Source organism: Pelobates fuscus, chromosome 11, assembly GCF_036172605.1.
Source record: "Pelobates fuscus isolate aPelFus1 chromosome 11, aPelFus1.pri, whole genome shotgun sequence".
Lineage (NCBI taxonomy): Eukaryota > Metazoa > Chordata > Amphibia > Anura > Pelobatidae > Pelobates > Pelobates fuscus.
This window is the reverse complement of record NC_086327.1, coordinates 49,297,986-49,319,161: the sequence shown is the minus strand read 5'-3', so window position 1 is coordinate 49,319,161 and position 21,176 is coordinate 49,297,986. Positions and strand designations below refer to the sequence as shown.

The following is a 21,176-nucleotide window of genomic DNA, read 5'->3' as shown; positions in this document are numbered from 1 at the left end:
CGCAGAGCGGCTCCTTCCTATGTTGTGGGGGACAGGGTTTTGCTTTCCACACGAAATATTCGCCTCCGGGTGCCTTCTATGAAATTGGCTCCCCGCATTATACATAAGGTTAATCCCGTTTCTTATGCCTTGGGTCTGCCTAAGAATCTGCGTGTACCTAATGTATTTCACACCTCGTTGTTGAAGCCTTACGTACGCAACCGCTATACCCGGCATACTCCCCCTCCTGTCTCTGTGGAGGGTCATGAGGAGTTCGAAGTGTCTGCTGTTATTGACTCTCGTTTCCTTAGGGGTCCGCTTCAGTACTTGGTACATTGGAAGGGTTATGGGCCTGAGGAGCGCAGTTGGATTTCTGCGGATGCTGTTCATGCCCCCCGCCTTGTACGTTCTTTCCATTTGCGTTTTCCTGCGTGTCCTCAGGGGGGGTACTGTAGCGGTTCTTACCTTATCCGGGGGCCGGCCGCGGTCCTCTCTTCAAGCCGCGCGCGATCCTGCGGCTCATCCGACTCTCCTAACAGGAAGACGGGCAGTGACCGCGAGATGCGTTCACGTGTCCCGCCTGCAGCTAAGAGCGCGCCGCGAGTCTCGGGCGCGCTCTTAAAGAGACAGTGGGAGCCTAAATTGCAAAAAGGCTCCCATTGGCTCCTGTCATGCCAATCACCCCATACACTTACCTGTTGGGGGTGTGGAAGTGACAGGAGCCAATCACATTAGTTTGAAGGCTACTTATACTCACCCTTTTCCCTTAGTTCCTTGCCTTATCATGGTTTCTGCTCAGTTCCCTTTAGTGCTTATTGTGTTCAGTTGTGTTTATCCGTATTTGACCTTGGCTTTGTATTCTGACTTCGTTTTCGCTTTATCCTTGTCTGTACTGTTTGCCGGCTTGCTGATTCCTGTGTACCAGACCCCGGCTAGTTTTCGTTTACGCTGTCTCTTTGTGCCCTTGACCTCGGATCGTTCCTGACTCTGTCTTCTCCTATTACGTCGAGTCCGGCCACTCTAAGGTCCGGTAGACGTATCTCTCCTCTGTGCTGTCTTCTGTTTGGCTGGATCCTGCGTGTAGGGGTATATACTCGTTACAGGAAGATGATGAATGGCCTCCCCAGCGTATTATAGATTATTATGGGCCAGCCACGTGGGCAGAGGATGGTACTTTCGGGTATAGGACCCCAATTTATATGCTCAACCGCATTATAAGGTTACAGGCGGTGGTTGAGATAATTACTAATGAGACCTCACAAGCGCTCAATCTTCTAGCGAAGCATAATACCAGGATGAGGACAGCAGTGTACCAAAATAGATTAGCCTTGGATTACCTATTGGCAGTAGAGGGAGGTGTATGTGGGAAGTTTAACCTGAGCAATTGCTGTCTTCAAATAGATGACGAAGGGCAAGCAATAGCTGAGCTTACTAGCCATATGGTTAAACTAGCGCATGTGCCTACTCAGGTATGGAAAGGGTACAATCCAAGTAGTTGGTTTGGTAACTGGTATGAGCAGTTTGGAGGGCTTAAGGCATTGGTAGGCGGAGTCATACTGATTTTAATGTTGTGTCTACTCCTGCCATGTCTTATTCCCTTAGTAGTTAGGTCTGTGCAAAGCCTGATAGAAAATATAGCAGAAAGGAAGGCTGCAGCACAGATAATGGCCATATATAAATATAAGGCTCTAGATCAGGGAGAACCAATGCAGGAAGAGGAGTGTTGAGGGATTCACATCATAAGAAAAGGTCTGGTCTGGTTCATGGTAACCTGAGGTGTATGCAAACCAAGGTTAAGTGATGCCTCAAGTAATTGTGAAATATCAAGAGGCATCAAAGGGGGGAATGTGGTAGAATCTCGGTAAAAATAAATTTAGTAGGCCGAGATTACCACGTGGCATGTGTACGTGCATATGCTGACGTATCGGTCGGTTGGTTGCACGTGGCAAGATACGATCAGTAGTGTACGGAGCATGTGCGAGAATACAGGATGTAGTATTCCCCTCCTCCATTGTGCTGGACAAGCCATGCGGTCAAGCAGGAAGTTAATTCTTATTTGTTCTGATTGGTTAAGAGAATGTGCGGGTGGAGCTTAATATGGGAGGAGTTATATGCCTATATAAGGAGCCTGCACTATTGTCCGGGGCTCAGAACCTGTTGTATTTTGGTGACATTAGTCCCTCTGAGTCCCGATCGGTGAACCGAATAAAGAATCTCTTCCTTCCTGAAGAAACCTGTGTCCATCTCTCTGTGCTTGGCTTCCGTCAGTTTCTCCGGTATCAAAGGAAGTGTAAACATTAGATTACTCTTTACAGGAAGTGCTTATAAACATGCAGGGTGGTGTGACTAGGCGCATAAACAAAGTGATTTAACTCCTTTATGGCATAGTATTAAACAATAGTTATCAACTGTTTAGCCTGACTTGAAAGTGAGTAATTGATATGTATGTATTTGGATTTTAGGTACTTGTATGCCTAAAATCCTCTCCAGGATACCACCTCTCCATCATTGAGACTAGTGAACGTCATATAAACGCTGTGGTTTCTAAGGTTTGCAGGCGCCAATTGACTGTCTATTCTAACTTTCAGCTGACATATTTTAAAAGTATTTAATGCATTTTTGTAAATTTCTCTTCGAGGCCGACAGAGGAGATCACAGGATCACTCCTGCCGATCCATGTAGGGCCCGTGCTATCGGAGCGTCGGCCCTGTTATATGTCTTCATGGGCCGGTGGGGAGAACAAAGATCTCCCTCACTGGCCCACAGGCACTTTAGTGGACTGCCGGTGTGGGGGGAAGGGAGGGAGAGTGCGGAGGACCTGGGAGAGCTCTATCTTGCAGCTTCACCGGGTTCCTCTCGCAAGGTTGGAGCATGCCATGGTTACCATGGCAACGCTCTGATCTCGCGAGAGTGAATTCCAGGAGTTCCCCTCACCACTAGGACCACCAGGGACTCACCTCCACTACGACCAACAGGGATTCAAGGGATTTACTTACTTTTCCCCCTCCCAGGCAATGGTAAGAAATGAGGAACACACACACACTACACTACTCACACACTGCACCCTTCACACACACACACACTGCAACTCTCACAAACACACAATGCCAAACTGCACCCCTTACATACACACACTGCACCCCTTTACACATAACATTACAAGCACACACACACACTAGATCCATTATACAACTCTGGATCCACTATACACACACACACGCACACACAAAATCTCCTATACACACTCTGCAGAGGCGGCTGTCTAATTAGGCGGCCTAGGGCCTTGCGCTGTCTGGGGCCTCACGGCCGCCTAAACCGCCATAAGGCAGACTGACATGTCGAGGGCCCGACACAGGAGGGGGCCCGGCAGCTTGCCCTGTATGCCACCGGGTGCCAGGCCCCTCCTGTCAGTCTGCCTGGGAGAGCCAGCATTCAGTCTGCAGCTCCGCTGGGTGTGAGCTGCAGACTGAAGTGTCTTGCGATCTCTAGTCAATCAGAGTGTTGCCGCAGGTTACCACGGCAACGCTCTGACTGGAGATCGCGAGACATTCACCATGTGGTCTGCAGCTCACACCAGGCAGAGCTGCAGACCGGAGAGCCCACTGGACCACCAGGGAGTCTGCCACCACTGGACCACCAGGGAAAAAGGTACCTGTCACCCCCCTCACCCTGTCACCTCCTCTCAGCCTGTCACCCCTCTCACCCTGTCACCCCCCCTCAGCCTATCACCCAACCTGTCACTACTCTCACCCTGTCACCCCCCTCAGCCTACCACCCCACCTATCACCCCCTCAGCCTGCCACCCCACCCGTCACCCCCTCTCAGCCTGTAATCGCCCCTCAGCCTCTCACCCCACCTGTCACCCCCTCAGCCTGCCACCCCACCCGTCACCTTCTCTCAGCCTGTCAACCCACCTGTCACCCCCCTCAGCCTGCCACTCCAACTGTTACCCCCCCTTACCCTGTCACCCCCTCACCCTACCACCCACCTATCACCCAACCTCAATCTGTCATCCTACCTATCACCCCCTCACCCTGCCACCCCACCTGTCACCCCCTCTCACCCTGCCACCCCACCTATCACTCCCCTCAGCCTGCCACCCCACCTGTCACCCCCCTCAGCCTACCACCCCACCTGTCACCCCCTCTCAACCTGTCATCCCCCCTCAGCCTAACACGCATGTTCTGGGGTCAGAGGTTACGCTCGGATCAATCACACCAAAAGGAGGGATATTTAAATCCCAGAAGTTCCCTAGTTCATTGCCCTGTCGTGGTTTCAGTTCCTGGTTCCCAAGAGTGTGTTTTCTTGTCTTGTATTTGATCTTCCCGATATTTTGACTTTGACTATCCTTGACTACTCTGATTTCTGGTTCCCTTGACTTGGCTTTCTATATCGTTCTCGTGTATTTCTGGCTTCGTTGACCTCGGCTTTCCCTTGGCCATTCTCTGTCTTTCAACGTACTAATCCGGCCATTCTACGGACTGGTTTACGTTCTGTCCTTTTGCTTTTCTGTCTATATAGGTATTACATAGTTCTGTGTGCTGGACCACACTAGCAGTCGTGACACTATAGGAATGAACGCACGAACTGATATTCATATGTATGTGATGTATTTTGGTACTCCCGAAAGAGACCGACCGCACATCCTCAATGCATTGAACTTTTTTGGGCAGGTGTCTCATGTGCAGTCGGTCTAAACTATACCCCGGTGTACTCCAGAGAAAGACTAATATACAACTTGTTATAAATCTTGTTATTAATCCTATTTAAAAACGCATGTCATATATAGCCTTACCTGCTATCCGTCTTAAACCAACATCATTTGCTACTCCTGAGAAAAACTCACACAAAATATTAACAAAAAGTGCAGCACCATCAAATGCCACACAATTGTTAAGTGCTGTTAAATTGCTTGTCTGTCGATGCTGTTGGGGCATGGACGGAATGTTTGTAAACCATATGCACACAAAAATAAAGAATTTATATAAACTATACCCCGGTGGCGTTTTGGCTACATTCGTGGGATCTGAGTGATTTCTAGATATGTTGGGCACTCAGATCCATGCTATCCGGGGTTATAGAACTTGAGGGGGTACCTCATTGTTAAGTACATATTTTGGGGTATTTTTATTATGCATGTCCTGAACCTGAGAGGTAATGTAATTATATGTGTGCTTATGTTGCTGTCCCCTCTCAGGTCCAGTGGGGAATGCCCCTGGAACCCCTTGCATGGGGACTTGCATAAAAGGCCAACTGTGGCTCCCATTGAAATCAGATCACTTCACCCTCAACACGCAGCCTCGTCTCGTGATTGTAGGGATCAGCTATACCAGCTTCTCTTACTGCTTGGATGACTACCTGGAAAACTATAGCACTACTCACACTAGGAGGAAAGGACGTCACTGGCGGTGGAAACCCCTCTACTCACCGGGGTGACCGCTACATTTGTTTGAGAGTACCATTAAAACGCTCACAGAGACCGTTAGTCTGGGGGTGGTAAGGAGAGCTGAGTAGGGGCTTAATACCACAGATCTTCCATAACTGATGTGTACGATCTGCGGTAAATTGCGCCCCCTGGTCAGAAAGGATCTCTTTTGGAAACCCCACTCTGGCGGAGACCCCGACCCGACACTGGCAACAGTGTCTGCCTGGATGTTCGAGAGAGCAACGGCTTCCGGATAACGGGTAGCGTAGTCCACCACGGTAAGTATATATTCTCTTCAATAATGGGCATGGATAGCAGTCGAGCCTTGGGATGTCCCCCCCCCCCCTCTTCCCTACACGCTGGCAGACGTTGCAAGTCCTGCAATATTGCCATTCATCCCCAGAGACTCCCAGCCAAAAGAAGTTTTGTGTTACTCGATGGGATGTGCGAGTTACTCACAGGTATCCTGCTAAGGGTATATCGTGGCCGATCCGAAGAAGTTCCACCTGGTATTTCCTTGGAATTACCAGTTGACGCTTCTGCAATCGGGCTGTTCCTGTGTTATGGGTTTCAGTTAACCAGTATAATCTATCCTGTTCCCATATAAACCTCTTCCCCTCTAATCCTCCTTGTTCTGTCGCTGCCTTAGCCCTATACTTATGAAGGGACGGGTCCTCTCTCGTTCCTTCCTAAACTCCTCTGGGGTGTCCCACTCTAAGGGGTTCATGGCTACAGACACAGTCGGGGGGTTAGTGGTTCTTACCTGGGTCTCCCGGACAGGTGAGCTGATGTCTGTGGATCGGTTTTGTGAGCGTGTCATAACCGGGTTTGCTGTGGCTGGCTCAGTAGGAATGTACACAGAGGTTAAGGGTCCTAGATCATTCCCCAGTAACAATTCTGCAGGCAAGTTGTCCATAATCCCCACATTCACAATGCCGGATCCAGCTACCCAGTTGAGGTGAATGCGGGCAGTAGGGAGGCGAAAGACAGCTCCCCCGCCCAGCTACCCTTTGTCCAGTGCATTCCTTGTTGCTCACCAGGTGTCGCTGCACTAGAGTCAGGGTAGCTCCAGTGTCCCGTAAGCCCTGTGCCGATTGCCCATTGCCCAACACCGCCTGTCGGTGTTGTTGGCGGTTATCCTGGGTGGCCGCTTGCACAGGGTCAGCCTTGTATAGTACCCTTAAGTATTCCTACAAGCTGGCCTCCGCTTCCAAGCAGTGAGCGGCCAGGGTACGGGTGGGTGTAGGTTGGGGCACCGATGGAGGTCGCCCCCAGGTTGGTCTGGGTGTTTCTAGGGGACAGTTACTGCGTACATGACGGTATGATGGCATTTGATTTTAGGTTGGTTCTGTTGGAACCTGGGGTTCCCAGGTAGCGAGATTAGCCTGGGGGAACCGGAGCCGAAACTTTGTGCGAGGAGAGGGTCTAGTAGTGGTCTGTTCCATGCGCCTAGTGTATTCATCTGCCAAGCGGGCAGCTTCGGGTTAGGTGAGTGGTCTTCGGTCAAGTACCCTCTCTCGCAGTTCAGGTTGCAGAGAGTTTAAAAAGTGTTCTAAGAAGAACAGTTGCAGTACATCCTCTCCCGACACTGCTTGGGAACCGGCGACCCTATGTGAAGATGTACGGTGTAGGTGGCAGGCCCACACCGTGTAGGAGTCTCCCCCTTTCTTCTTTGATTCCCGGAATCGTCGGTGATATGCCTCTGGGGTAACGGCGTAATGAGTGAGTAAAGCCTCTTTAACTGAGTGATAATGTTGTATGTCCTCGTCAGGGATAGCCCGGAAGGCTTCGTCAGCTTTACCGGACAATTTGCTAGATAGATATCCGTCTATCACCCCTCGGTTTCCTGAAATTGTTTAAACGCTGCAAAAGGCACCTTCTTCTGTTCGCCCGGGGGGCGTAGTAGATATCCCAGCTGGGCTTTCAGGCCGTTGTATTGTGGCTGATATTCCCGTTTTTCTCAGGCTTCAGCTTCCACTGCACTAAATACCTGGGTGATCATGTCCTCCAATGTGTTCGGCCCATACAATGCCAAAACGTAACCGAACGGCCCGGGTTTCGCCTTCCTCCATGTTCGGGACATTTATCTCGGCTTTAGCAGCTGTTCGGTCCAAGTCGACTAATTCAGCGATCAGCTCCTGTCGTGGTCGGTTGCTAGCGGGACGCCCACGGCTTTCTAATAGATTCTTTAGGGTCAGTCTTTTCAGCTTGTCATACTGACTCTCCATTCGTATAGCACTGCCTCTGGGGAAAAAGGACCATTTTACTGCTGCCAACAAATGTAGTGTTAACTCCGGTGGTTAGAAGGGTTTCCACCGCCGGAGACATCCTTTCCCCCTAGTGTGAGTAGTGCTATAGTATTCCAGGTAGTCATCCAAACAGTAAGAAAAGCAGGTATAGCTGTTCCCTACAATCACAAGACAAGGCTGCGTGTTGAGGGTGAAGTGATCTGATTTCAATGGGAGCCACAGTTGGCCTTTTATGCAAGGGGTTTTGGGTGACATATTCCAGGGGCATTCCCCACTGGACCTGAGAGGGGACAGAAACATAAGAATACACATAATTGCATTACCTCTAAGGTCCAGGACATGCATAATAAAAATACCCCAAAATATATACTTAATGAGGTACCCCCTCAAGTTCTATATCCCTGGATAGCCTGGATCTGAGCGCCCAACATATCTCGAAATCACTCAAATCCCACGAATGTAGCCGAAACGCCACCGGGGTATAGTTTAAACCAACCACACACGAGGCACCTGGCCAAAATAGTTCCATGCATTCAGGCTGTGCGGTCGGTCTCTTTCGGGAGTACCAAAATACATCACATACATATAATTATCAGTTTGTGCGTAGGTTCCCATAGTCTCTGTTGTTCGAGGAATGTTTCCACTGAACGTCGTTATGTTCATAAGAATATTGTCAAACATCAGTCCCTGAAGATTTTAGTTCCATACATTCGATAGAACCTTAGATGAGATATTTATAACTAATGTTTCTGTCATCGAGTATGTCCCGGGTATCTCCGTGAGGGTGGTCCTCGTGTTGTTACAGGTTTTTCTACAGCCCCTCCGGGTTCTCGTTGGCCGGTTGTTTCCCCTAAAAAAATGTGTGAGGTTGACGGACCAGTCCTGACATTTTTACTATCTGTGATCTCTGAATTGCAGTCAGTGACTATTCTTCAGACTGTTCTGCCCTGTTTATACTTCTTCTTATTGTCACTCCAACTATAGACTTGATCCTGCATGTAATCTAGGATGTCTCTCCTAAATCTTTGTAACTTATGCTGTAATTGCTCTTTTTCATAGCTTTCAAGGGATATACATTTCTTTTCAGTTTGTTAGGCGCCTCTTTTTACACATATGGGTGTTTCATCTTGCTGTTTGTTATATTAGACTTTCTATATAGGAGTCTTAGACTGGAGTAACTATGATTCTTGCTGTATGTATGTAAATAGATAGGTTAGTCCTATGCACAGCCGTTCTCTTGGTCCGACTTACGTGATTTCCCATTAGAATTCTTGGTCCAACGGCGCCACTGTAGATATGATACGATGTTCTTGTGCGCGTGATTACGTCTGAGGTCACGCGAATGTGAGGACGTCGGACGAACACAGAAGTAACTCTGTTCAGATCCAACTTTTGTACCGGCGTTATTCCTCCGTGTCACACACGTGTTTCCCTTGGTATATTAAAAGCAACAGAGACCATCAGATAATATATTCCTAGTGAGGAAGGCAGTGACGCTGAAACGTTGGAGTTCGACTATCAGATGACTGCCTCCTGCTCTTGGGTCAGTATGCCTGTTATGTTATAGGTTTCTATTTTGTGCGCTTACTACTGCATATATAATGGTTATTGGTATGTTATTTGATGTTTACATGCCTGTACGGTTATCTGCACTTTCTTTGTACAAGCTTTACTTATCCACTGTATAAATAAAATGTAAAAAAAAATGATGGCAAATTTATTCTAGTGTGCTTGGGGTTATTTTCTATTCATTTTATGGATTCGGTGGGGGATCAGATTTTCCCTTAAAGCACCTGGTAGCTCTTCACTATACTCTTACCTATATTTGGTTTTAGCGCTTACTTTAATCTTATATGCAAATAGATTAGATTAATAACTATCCATTTCCAATTTAGTATTTAATCACTAAAGCCCAATACATTTCTCTCTTGCAGCATGTGACTGCTATAACCTAATGGGCATCAAGCGATGACGATCACATTTAGTCAGAGATTTAGTCTATGGCTAAGGAAAAGGTTTTTCTAACAGTAGGAACAATAAGGATGTGAAATTCTCTGCCTGAAGAGGTGATTTTATTAAAGACACGGAGGCTCATATTATGCATAACTCTTTCTTTATTTCCTCAGCAGCAAAGATAGAGGAATATAAATATTGTCAAAATGAAAGAAAAAACTGAACAGGCATAACAGTCAGCCAATCACATAACAGAGGAAGTAGCTATATAAGTCCTGTGTCTCCCACAATCCCCCTCTTTCTTTGCTGCTTCCTCAGACAGCTAAGTATCCATGTTTAGCTCTCTTACTTGTTGTACTTTGATTGTGGTATTTCTTGTTATTATTGCCATTTACTGGTTTTACTTTGGTATTGTGTTTATTGATGCATCCCTTGTTTAAATGTATATGCATCGTTTTTATTTGTTGTGCTCTTAGTGTGCCTTGGGGATCCCTGGGGGTTTTTCCCCTTTACCGGGAGATTTTTTCTCTCCCTGCCTTTCCCTTGCTCCCTCGCGGGTGCAAACAGTGATTTTTGCCGCGGCCGGTCCTTGCTGCACGACCGCGGCTACGTGCACTTCCCTGCCCGCTCACGGTCTTACCGCGCGGGCAGAGTGCACGCGCCCCTTCCCCCGACGGGTGCACGGCCGCGAGCACTTCCCTCGCGTGCGGCGGCCATTTTGGACGGACCTCCATGCGGTCTGCCTCCTAGTTGCCGTGCAGTCGGTCGCCTCGATCCCTCCCGGGCACACTAACGGTCTGACTATTTCTTATTGCTTTTTCTCTGTGGGTTACTCAACCCTTTTAGTTCTCTCCTGCCCCATTTCGTTAGTCTAAAGTTGGCTCTTACAAACTATAGCCAGCATGCAGGATAGGGATGATGGGCCTGCAGATCCCTCAGGGGACTTTACCATGGAGACTACTGAGAGTGCTATGGCCTCTCAGGAATTTCAAGCATTGCTTTAAGCCACTATGGCTTCCTCCCTGCAGAAGGCTATTGCCTCAGCCATGGGGGCTGTCTCCTCCTCATTTACCCACTCCCTGCACTCGATGGTTTTACCTACAGTTACCGCCCCAGCTTCCCAGGGTGGGGGGTCCCCTTCCCCTGCCCAGACAGTGCCTGGGGCACGTAAGGCTAAGGCCAAATCCAAAAATGTCGGCTCCCACTCCTCGATGCAGGTGCTACCTGCCTTGAATGACTCGCTGGAAGCGGTCACTGATAGCGCGCACCCCACGCGCAAAAGAGCCCCTGGCCGGGCTAAAAAGGCTAGACTATGGAAAAGGGCTAGAGCCCTGGATGATGGGTCGGATACCGACCGGAGTGTGGAGGATGAGTCCGACCATATGGGATATGACTCCTTCGATGAAGGTGAATCTGGCGAGGATTTGCCCCTTACGGGCGTGACCCCCTCGGGCTCCTCCGCCAAGGCCAGTGGCCACTTATTAGACGCCTCTGGGGATACCAAGGCGATTCTTGACCCGCAGGGTAACCCCCTGTTCGACCCTGATGACCTGCGGCACCCCAGGTCCGCTGAATGGGTTCCCCCAGACCATATTGCCCAGTACGTGGCTAAGCGTATTCGCACCCCGCTCTCTAAAGAAGGCCGCAATAAACTGCGCGCCGAATGCCCGAGGCCTTCCCTCCCCGGCGCCGCCGGCAGAACCCCGGATATTGACCCCCAAATTGCCCAATTTCTCAATAAGTCGGGCTGGAAGCCCAAGAAGGGCCTTGACCACTCCCTGAAAGGGTGCCAGGACAAGATCCTGGATACTCTGGGGCCCCTATCTAAATTATACGAGCTTCTCGAAGCTGCCAAATCTGGAGACTCAGTTTTGGATATGGATGTGGCCTTTGGATGGGTCCAGCGGGCTATATGCCTGCTGGGCAATGCTAATACAGCTATGTCCTCCGAGAGGCGTAAGGCGATCCTCCTAAAGATCGACCCTAAACTGGCCGCTATGACGGTGACAGAACCTGACCCGACTGAGGAGAGCTTACTGTTCGGCTCCTCCTTTGTCAAAGACATGGGCTCCTATGTGAAGACCTTTACCGCAATTGATAAGGCGCAAGCGAACATGAAGCGCATGTTCGCGCCCAAGGTTTTTGGAGGGGCCGGGCGTAGCAGGAACCGTCCGCCTGGCCGCGGTTACAGAGGCTCGTTCCGAGCACCCAGAGGTTCCTTTTTTCCGTCACGAGGCTTCCAAGACCCGAGAGCACCCACCTTCTTCCCAGCCAGAGGCAGGGCTTGGGGCTCCAGATACCCCCGCAGTGGCGCTCCAACCAGACGTCCTTACGGTGAGTACCCCTTCTTCCCCTCCCGCTCAGGTTCAGGTAGCGGGGAGGTTAGCCTTGTTTTACCACAGGTGGGTGGCACTGACATCAGATGCTTGGGTACTACAGTGTGTAAGGGGATATCGCCTAGAGTTCGTTTCTATGCCTGTCCAGTTTTGTCCCCCCAGAGAATTGTCTCTTCCACCAGATCAGGACGAGATGATTTCCGCGGAGGTCGTGGAAATGTTGTCCAAGGGCGCAATAGAGGAACTGCCGTTCGCCGCAAGAGGCTTTACGAGCAACTTGTTCCTAGTACCAAAGAAAGGGGGCGGAGCTCGCCCCGTGATAAATCTTCGCCCTCTCAATGCTTTCCTGCGTTACCAACATTTCCAGATGGAAGGCATACACTGCCTCAGAGATCTTCTACGCCAGTCGGACTGGCTGGCCAAACTGGACCTGAAGGACGCTTACTTCACGGTTCCCATTGCTGCGGACTGCAGGGACTACCTGCATTTCACTTGGCATGGCCGACGATGGCGCTTCACCTGCCTGCCTTTTGGTCTCTCTTCGGCTCCTTGGTGCTTCACCAAGCTCTTGAAGCCGGTAGTGGCATTCCTCCGAACCCGAGGGGTCCGCCTCATTATTTACCTGGACGACATTCTGATCTTGTCCCAGTCAAGGGCGGACCTCCTACTACACTTAGAATGGACGACCGACCTTTTACAAGGTTTGGGATTTCTGATCAATTGGGACAAATCGGTCCTGACCCCCGCCCAGTCGATAGAATTCCTGGGCTTCAGAGTGGATTCCGTCCAACAGTTTTTATTTCTACCGGATTCCAAGATGAAGGCCATTCGGAAGGAAATCCGGAGGGCTCTTCGTGTCTCGGACTTGTCAGTAAGACAATTGGCGAGAATTATTGGCCTCCTCGCAGCCTCTATTCAGGCGATCTTCCCGGGCCCACTACATTACAGAGCCCTCCAACGGCTCAAAGGTTCACACCTTCGGCTGGGCCACTCCTACTAATCCCGGATACGCTTGGACGCGGAATCCAGAGACGAGTTAGAATGGTGGTTGGCACACATGGAGGCGTGGAACGGGAGAGCCATTTTCGGCTCCGTCCCGGACGTAGTGATAGAGTCCGATGCCAGCTTGCACGGCTGGGGCGCACGTTGTGGAGACGTTTCCACGGGAGGCAGATGGTCCGACGTGGAGAAGTCGTTACACATCAACTGCTTGGAGCTTCTGGCAGGGGCATTCGCGATCCGCAGCCTTACCCCAGGGCGGGCGAATTGCTGCGTTCTGCTCAAGATGGGCAACGTGTCGGCGGTCCGTTACATAAATCACCTGGGCGGCACGAAGTCCAAAATGTTAGCGATTCTAGCGAAAGATTTCTGGCAGCTCTGCCTCTACAACAACGTCTCAGTGACGGCGGAACACATTCCGGGTCTGGACAATTCGGGAGCGGATTGGAATTCCAGACACTTAAGAGACTCTGGCGACTGGCATTTACACGCTTCAGTGTTCCAGGGCCTGGACATGTTGTGGGGAAAATTCCAGATGGATCTGTTCGCATCTCGGCTGGACGCGGAATCCAGAGACGAGTTAGAATGGTGGTTGGCACACATGGAGGCGTGGAACGGGAGAGCCATTTTCGGCTCCGTCCCGGACGTAGTGATAGAGTCCGATGCCAGCTTGCACGGCTGGGGCGCACGTTGTGGAGACGTTTCCACGGGAGGCAGATGGTCCGACGTGGAGAAGTCGTTACACATCAACTGCTTGGAGCTTCTGGCAGGGGCATTCGCGATCCGCAGCCTTACCCCAGGGCGGGCGAATTGCTGCGTTCTGCTCAAGATGGGCAACGTGTCGGCGGTCCGTTACATAAATCACCTGGGCGGCACGAAGTCCAAAATGTTAGCGATTCTAGCGAAAGATTTCTGGCAGCTCTGCCTCTACAACAACGTCTCAGTGACGGCGGAACACATTCCGGGTCTGGACAATTCGGGAGCGGATTGGAATTCCAGACACTTAAGAGACTCTGGCGACTGGCATTTACACGCTTCAGTGTTCCAGGGCCTGGACATGTTGTGGGGAAAATTCCAGATGGATCTGTTCGCATCTCGGCTGAACACTCAACTGCCGAAGTTCTACAGTTGGAGGCCGGACCCGGCGGCGGTGGCGACAGATGCCTTTCTCCAAGACTGGCCGCAGGGTCACCTGTACGCCTTTCCCCCGTTCAACATGATCGCACGCACGATCTCGAAACTGGTTCGCCACGATTGTCGTGTGGCGTTGGTCACCCCTCTCTGGAGATCTCGACCGTGGTTCCCTCGCTTGATGGAGTTGTCAATAGATTTCCCTCGGCTGATACCAGTCTTCCAGGACCTCCTTCTGGATCCGGATGGGAACTCACACGACCTGGTGTTGCAACACCAGTTGCCCCTGATAGCATGGTTCCTTTCAGGGGACCTTGGGTTGTCTCAGACGTTCCGCAGACAACTCTCCTGCTCCTCGATAACGCCTGGGCCCCAGGCACACGAACAGCTTATCGAACTTCATGGAGATCGTGGTCTGGTTGGTGCATGGAACGGGCAGTGGATCCCGTATCTGCCCCTCTACATTTGATCCTGGAGTTCCTCACGTTCCTGTTTGACTCGGGCAAGGCGTACCGCGCGATTAACCTATCCCGCTCGGCTATTTCAGCCGGACACAAGGGTTTGGATGGTTCCCCTGTCGGCAGACATCCTTTTGTATGTCGCCTTCTCAAGGGTATTCGCCTTGCCCGTCCTCCTCGGCCTCGTTTCTCTGCATTTTGGGATGTCAACGTGATGTTGCAGTTCCTCTCATCATGGTACCCTAACCAAGAATTGACTTTAAAACGTTTGTCATCCAAGCTGGTGATGTTGCTCTGTTTGATCTCTTGCAAGAGGGTCTCTGACGTCAGGGCCCTGGATTGGGACGCCGTTGCATTCACCCCAGAAGGCGTTACTTTTGACATATCCAGGAGGACGAAATCCGCATCCAAGTCGTTTACTTACCCGAGGTTTTCTGGTTGTCCGGCACTCTGCCCAGTGGATTGCGTCAAAGTTTATCTAGATGCTACACGTTCCCTTCGCTCCGCTGATCTGCATGATTTGTTCTTATCTTTTAAGTCACCTCACCGGCCAGTTTCGACACCTACTCTGGCACGTTGGGTGCGTTGGCTACTGTCTTCTGCAGGTATAGACACCTCTGTTTTTACGCCTCATTCTGTACGGGGCGCGATGGCTTCGAAAGCATCCTCAGTCGGATGTCGTCTAGAAGACATTATGCGAGCGGAGGACTGGTCCAGAGAATCGACCTTTCGAGATTTCTATTTCAGACCTATTGAACACATCGCATCTCGAGTAGTGGCACAGCTTTGAACTTGCATAATATGAGCCTCCGTGTCTTTAATAAAATTCCCAGATTTTACTAGTAACATGACGTAAAGTCATGATTTTATTAAAGACACGGAGGCGAGTATTATTCCCGCCCACCCTCCCGGTGTGGATTCTGGGAAATGAGATGCTTCGGTGCTATTCAGGTATGCTTTTCAATTAGGTCTGTATTTATTTCATGTATTTATATCGTATATTTGCATCATGTTTTGAATGATCTTGACCATTTTATGCTGGATCCTAATTTTATATATTTTCTATTTCAGAATACAGTTTTTTGTATGGCTCCTCACGGTTATGTTTGGTAAGTCTACAGTTTTGAGTTTGGAAATTACCATATTTTTCTATCTTTTTTAGCTTGAAGTTTTCGTATTGTTTCCCGTTTCCTGTTTGGATCAAGTGGGACATCGTTATCTTACCTGGTCTTCGGTTTTCGCAAGAAAGAGGGGGATTGTGGGAGACACAGGACTTATATAGCTACTTCCTCTGTTATGTGATTGGCTGACTGTTATGCCTGTTCAGTTTTTTCTTTCATTTTGACAATATTTATATTCCTCTATCTTTGCTGCTGAGGAAATAAAGAAAGAGTTATGCATAATACTCGCCTCCGTGTCTTTAATAAAATCATGACTTTACGTCATGTTACTAGTAAAATCTGGGAATTTTATCAGAGTCCATACAGATGTTTAAACATCAATTGAAGAAAAATACTTGCAAAAACATAACATACTGGGACAGGGCCGCCATCAGGGGGTGACAACCATAACGGTTGTCACGGGCCCACCGGCGCCCGCACGCTGATGGGGCCCATCGGATGGCCCATGCACTTAGGGCCACCAGATGGGCCCCATATCTTCAGGGGCCCGGTCAGCGCTGCGGCCGTGGTATAGCGCGCCCGGGCCCCTTAAAAAAAAAAAAAAAAATGCCGCCGCGGGCGGGAGGAGCGCTCGCGCCCGACATGAAGAGGGAGAGCCAGCCGACTGCCAGTCCCATCAGCCCTAGCCAGCCACCCTCCTGCAAAGATAAGGTAAGAAACAGGAGGGTGGCTGGAAAATGAGCCGTGTGTATGTATGTATGTATGTGTGTCTGTGTGTATGTCTGTCTGTGTGTATGTCTGTCTGTATGTCAGTCTGTGTGTATGAATGTCAGTGTATGTATGTCTGCATGTCATTATGAATGCGTATGTCTGTCTGTATGAATGTATGTCTGTATGCATGTCTGTCTGTATGCATGTCATTATGTGTGTATGAATGTCAGTGTATGTATGTATGCATGTCATTATGAATGTGTGAAGGTCTGTTTGTATGAATGTATGTATGAATGTATGTCTGTATGTCATTATGAATGTGTGTTTGTCTGTTTGTATGTCATTATGAATGTGTGTATGGATGGATGTCAGTGTCTGTATGAATGTATGTATGCATGTCATTATGTGTGTATGTATGTCTGCATGTCAGTATGAATGTGTGTATGTCAGTATGAATGTGTCTGTGTCTGTATGTCCTTATGGATGTGTGTCTGTATGTATGTTAGTATGTGTCTGTCACTATGTACGCCTGTGTGTCTGTATATGTGTGTATGTCTCAGTATGTGTGTGTCAGTATGTATGCCTATATGCGTATCAGTATGTGTGTCTGTGAGTACGTATCAGTGTGTGTGTGTGTGTGTGTGTATCTGTGTCCTTTTGTATCAGTGAATGTGTTTGTCTGTGTGTGTATTCCTGTGGGCGGGATTTGGAGGCGGTCTCTGTGGGCGGTTTTGGAGGTGGGCCCTCAGGGGCCCAGACCCTGAGCTCAGTTAGGGGCCCCAAAATTTCTGGTGGCGGCCCTGTACTGGGATATACATTGTAATTAGTGATATCATAGCTTCTTGGTTCAAGGAGACAGCAGACTACCATTCTGGGGTCAGAAAGAATTTTTTTTTCTTAGTTTGTTGCAAAATTGGAAAATGCTTCAAAAAGTTTATTTTGGATCAACAGCAAAAAAACAGATGTGAGAGTCCGAACTCGATGGACCCATGTTACTATATATAACCATAAGGTAATAACTGTCCAGGACAACATGGCGGCCCTAGTAACCCTGACTACAGCCCAGGTAATAGCCTACTGTCACACTATCCCGTGTAGCCATAAACCGCACCATCAGCATGTCCACTCCCTTGCTTCGCGTTGCGCCCTCACAGCTCGGGAGCTTCTGAATTTATAACCCACCCTCACCATTTCCTCCAATGACATCTTTCCGTCCCGCCCACTCTCATAACGTCGCTCGTTCCTATAGGCCGAGCGAACTGGCAGTCAAACACCGAACGCACGACCTCGAGACAAAGCGGTCGCGATCCACGAGCGACGCCCCGCCTCACTACTACGTCACTGTTTCCTCAGGTCGCGCCTGATTGGCGGATGCTGCCGCCAGTCAATGCGCTCTTTGCGTACCGATGGGCGGGAGCAGCCGCGGCATTGCTGCTATGGAAGCGGTGGGCGGGGCTGAGGGAGGGGAGGTTGCGAGCTGGGTGGGTTAGTCCATGAGCCGGTCGGAGGTGCTCGGGTGGGAAGGTGCTTGGAGTGGGAGCCGTGTTTGTCGCGTTTACCTTCACAAGGGAGCCGTCTGACAGGACAGGTAGCCGCTTAGAGGCGCGGCCGAGCTTTACTCCGGGTAGCCGTCGCCTCTCAGCATGGAAGACACCATGTACGGTGAGTGTGGTGCGGGCTGTACCAAGAGGAAGGCGATGGGGGGAGGGGGCAGGAAGGGTCACTCTGGATACATACTACCCCCCCCCCCCCCTCGACCTCGAGATTTGTTTGAACCCATTTCAGGCCCATATCCCATAGAATGGGCAAAAATAGGGCCTACGTCACTATGAACAAAACAGGATGCTCCATGTTTGCCTGAGGTGGGGGGAGTATTCCTATTGTGCAATGTGATCGAAGACCATGGAAGAGGGATGGCGAACTGCAACTCCCAAGATGCTTTGCCAGCCGAATGACTGCGAGAGCATCATGGGAGTTGTAGTTTAACATCTGCCTGGGGGGTGCTGATCTGCCATAGCCCCCTGGGTAATTACTGTAGCAGGAGCATGTGATGAATTATTATTGCTGGATGAATAAGTCAGGTTGTGACCATGTCTGACCAGAGGTACTCGCCAAGCCTGGCTTTCTAGAATAGGAAGAGGCAGTTCTGTAACAGTGTGAATTATCAGACATTCAAATCACATTTCAGATTGTAGATTATATTAAAGGAACATTCCAGGCACCAAAACACCTTCATCTAAATTAAGTTGTTATGGTGCTAGGAGACCCAGAGGCATTCTTATCTCAGCCTTAACTGTTTTCCAACAATTTAACCCCAACGTTGGCCCTACCCCGATGGCTTCTGAATTTTCCGATTCAGGAAGCATTGAGTGCTGCCGGGCAGGGGTGCCGCTGGTTGACTCCCCATTCACAGAACTGGCTTGGAAAGAAACGTGGCTCACCGCTCTCAGACAATCAGCGGTGCCCCTGCCCAGCGGCACTCTGCACTTCCTCAATCTAAATTTTGGGGTAAAACTATTCGAGAATAGTTTTAAAATTGTGGTAAGAGTGCTGCTGGGTGCCTTTTGGCACCATAACAACTTAATTTAGCTAGTTGTTTTGGTACCTGGAGTGTCCCTTTACCTAAAATAGTATTAATTTCCAAATCAACTGTTTCCAGTTTGGCTATTTTGAGGTAAAATGGGGCTAAAATGTCCACTTTCCATTAGCCATTGACAAGTGAAAATTCAGCCCTGATACATTCACCCCTGCTTAGTGTGCAATGGCACATAGTGGCAAGTAACTTTTAGGCCTGGCTTGCAGTGTCGGACTGGGAGTTATGAATCCTGATCTAAAAATCACTTTGAAATTTCACATTTTGGTGAATAACCCGTCACTGCTTGCTAAATCTTGAGTGTCAGGGGAATCCTACTGTGTGCTTGGTAGTGTTTGTATCTCGGCCTAGTAGATTCTGTATGTTAAATTGTTGAGTAATGAGTAACGTTTTGGTATTCCTGCTCTTGTGAACTACATTGCCCAAGATGTTGAGCCAGCCAGTTGTCAGAGCATCAAAGGAACTCTTCATATGCTAGCGTGCCATAGGTATTCTCTCTCCTACTCATAAACAGGGAAGTTGGCTACATTTCCACTTTTAGGGGATAGGTTTTGTTCCTATGGATATTAAACTTTGGACTTTATAAAACCATCATAATTTAAGTTGTCACTTTATTTGTTGAGCTTCTTTTTCGTTTGTTTGATGTGAAACTGCACAGTACATTCTAAACTTTATAATATTTAAGACTTAATCTGTTGTAAACCTGGCCAGATTAATTGAAGTAATTAAGGAACACTATAGTATCCCTCTGCATCCCAGTGGCAATTGAAGGGTTAAAAAGCCTTTAAAACACTTCCCATATTCCAGCGCCAAAGTCTTTCTGCACTTGCTCCGTCTCCTCCCAGGGGGGGAACAGACTGCGCATGCACAGCATGAGGGCGCCCAGCATCATTTCACAGTTGAACTCTGTGAAAAAGTAGGAAGTGGATCTAGTGGCTGTCTGGTAGTAAGACACTAGCAGCAGTTTTGACCGTGCAATATAAAATTTGTAGTTTCTTTGAAACTACAGTATTTTAGATTGTAGGTTTAACCCCATTAAGGACCAAACTTCTGGAATAAAAGGGAATCATGACATGTCACACATGTCATGTGTCCTTAAGGGGTTAAAGGAACACTATAGGGTCAGGTACACAAACATGTATTTCTGGCCCTATAGTGTTAAAACCACCAGCTAGCCCACCTGGCTCCCCCATAAATATAGCAAAATCTTACCTTTATTACAGTCTGCTGCTGCTGGCTTTGCCCCTGATCTGCCTGCTTGGCTGACATCATCAGAAGTGTATATCCGAGCCAATCATAATGCTTTCCCATAGGATTGGCTGAGACTGCCAAGGATGTCAACACAGCCCTGGCTAATCAGCATCTCCTCATAGATATGCATTGAATCCATGCATCTCTATGAGGAAAGTTCAGTGTCTCCATGCAGAGGGTGGAAATGGCAGTGCTGCTGCCCCAGGAAGCATCTAGCAGCAATCTGAGGAGTGCCCTAGGTGTCCCCTAGGCTGTAATGTAAACACACTACCTTTTTTCGGAAAAGACGGTGTTTACTGCAAAAAGCCTGCAGGAAATGATCACCATTCCCAGGACAAATACAATAAGCTATAGTTGTTCTGGTGACTTCAGTGTCTATTTAATGTTTTAATGCTATATGAGAGTGCCCACCCCCTCTGTGCTGCTTCGGTTAATGAGAAAACATTAGCCTGAGTTTTTATGGTTTGCTGTGATAGGCTGAAATCGGACAGCTAGCATTCTAAGCCAATTGCAGTGCCTATTGCTGGTATGAATTCGTATGGCGTTAAGGAAGGATGCCATAAATTCAAAAGGATTAACTGGTTTAACACTGCTTGGAGGGACAAAGCCCTCAAGGAACTATACATTCAATGAGATAAACTTGCTATAGTAAATTTAGTGTCCCTTTAATTATTTAGTCAGGCATGTATGTTATGGTATGAATTATTGATGGCTAAACCCTCTCACACCTGCTGTTGTTTACTATATTACCCACAATAAATGTCCATAAGTGGGGTACTATAAGTAAACCATCACTGCCATATATTCAGTAAAATAAATAGCTACGGCCTAAATTGTTAAAAATACTACATATTACTACAGTATGGCAAAAAAGGAACAGCTATAGTTATGTATGCAATTTATTTCATGATTCAAAAGATGCTTCAGTAATAGAGATTACATTTTTCTCAGTAGCAGCTGCACGTGATCA

The 21,176-nt window shown here is 48.8% G+C and overlaps 1 protein-coding gene across 2 annotated transcripts in view; it reads left to right on the top strand.

Annotated features, from left to right (window-relative positions):
- The first annotated feature begins 17,847 nt into the window (after positions 1 to 17,847).
- The window catches only part of CYTH2 (cytohesin 2), a 30,537-nt gene continuing 27,208 nt past the window's right edge, over positions 17,848 to 21,176 (top strand). For both annotated transcript variants that reach the window (XM_063436599.1, XM_063436600.1), the window contains exon 1: positions 17,848 to 18,024. In XM_063436599.1, coding sequence (XP_063292669.1) covers positions 18,006 to 18,024 — 19 coding nt within the window. In that variant the 5' untranslated portion in view covers positions 17,848 to 18,005. The remainder of the gene's footprint in view (positions 18,025 to 21,176) is intronic.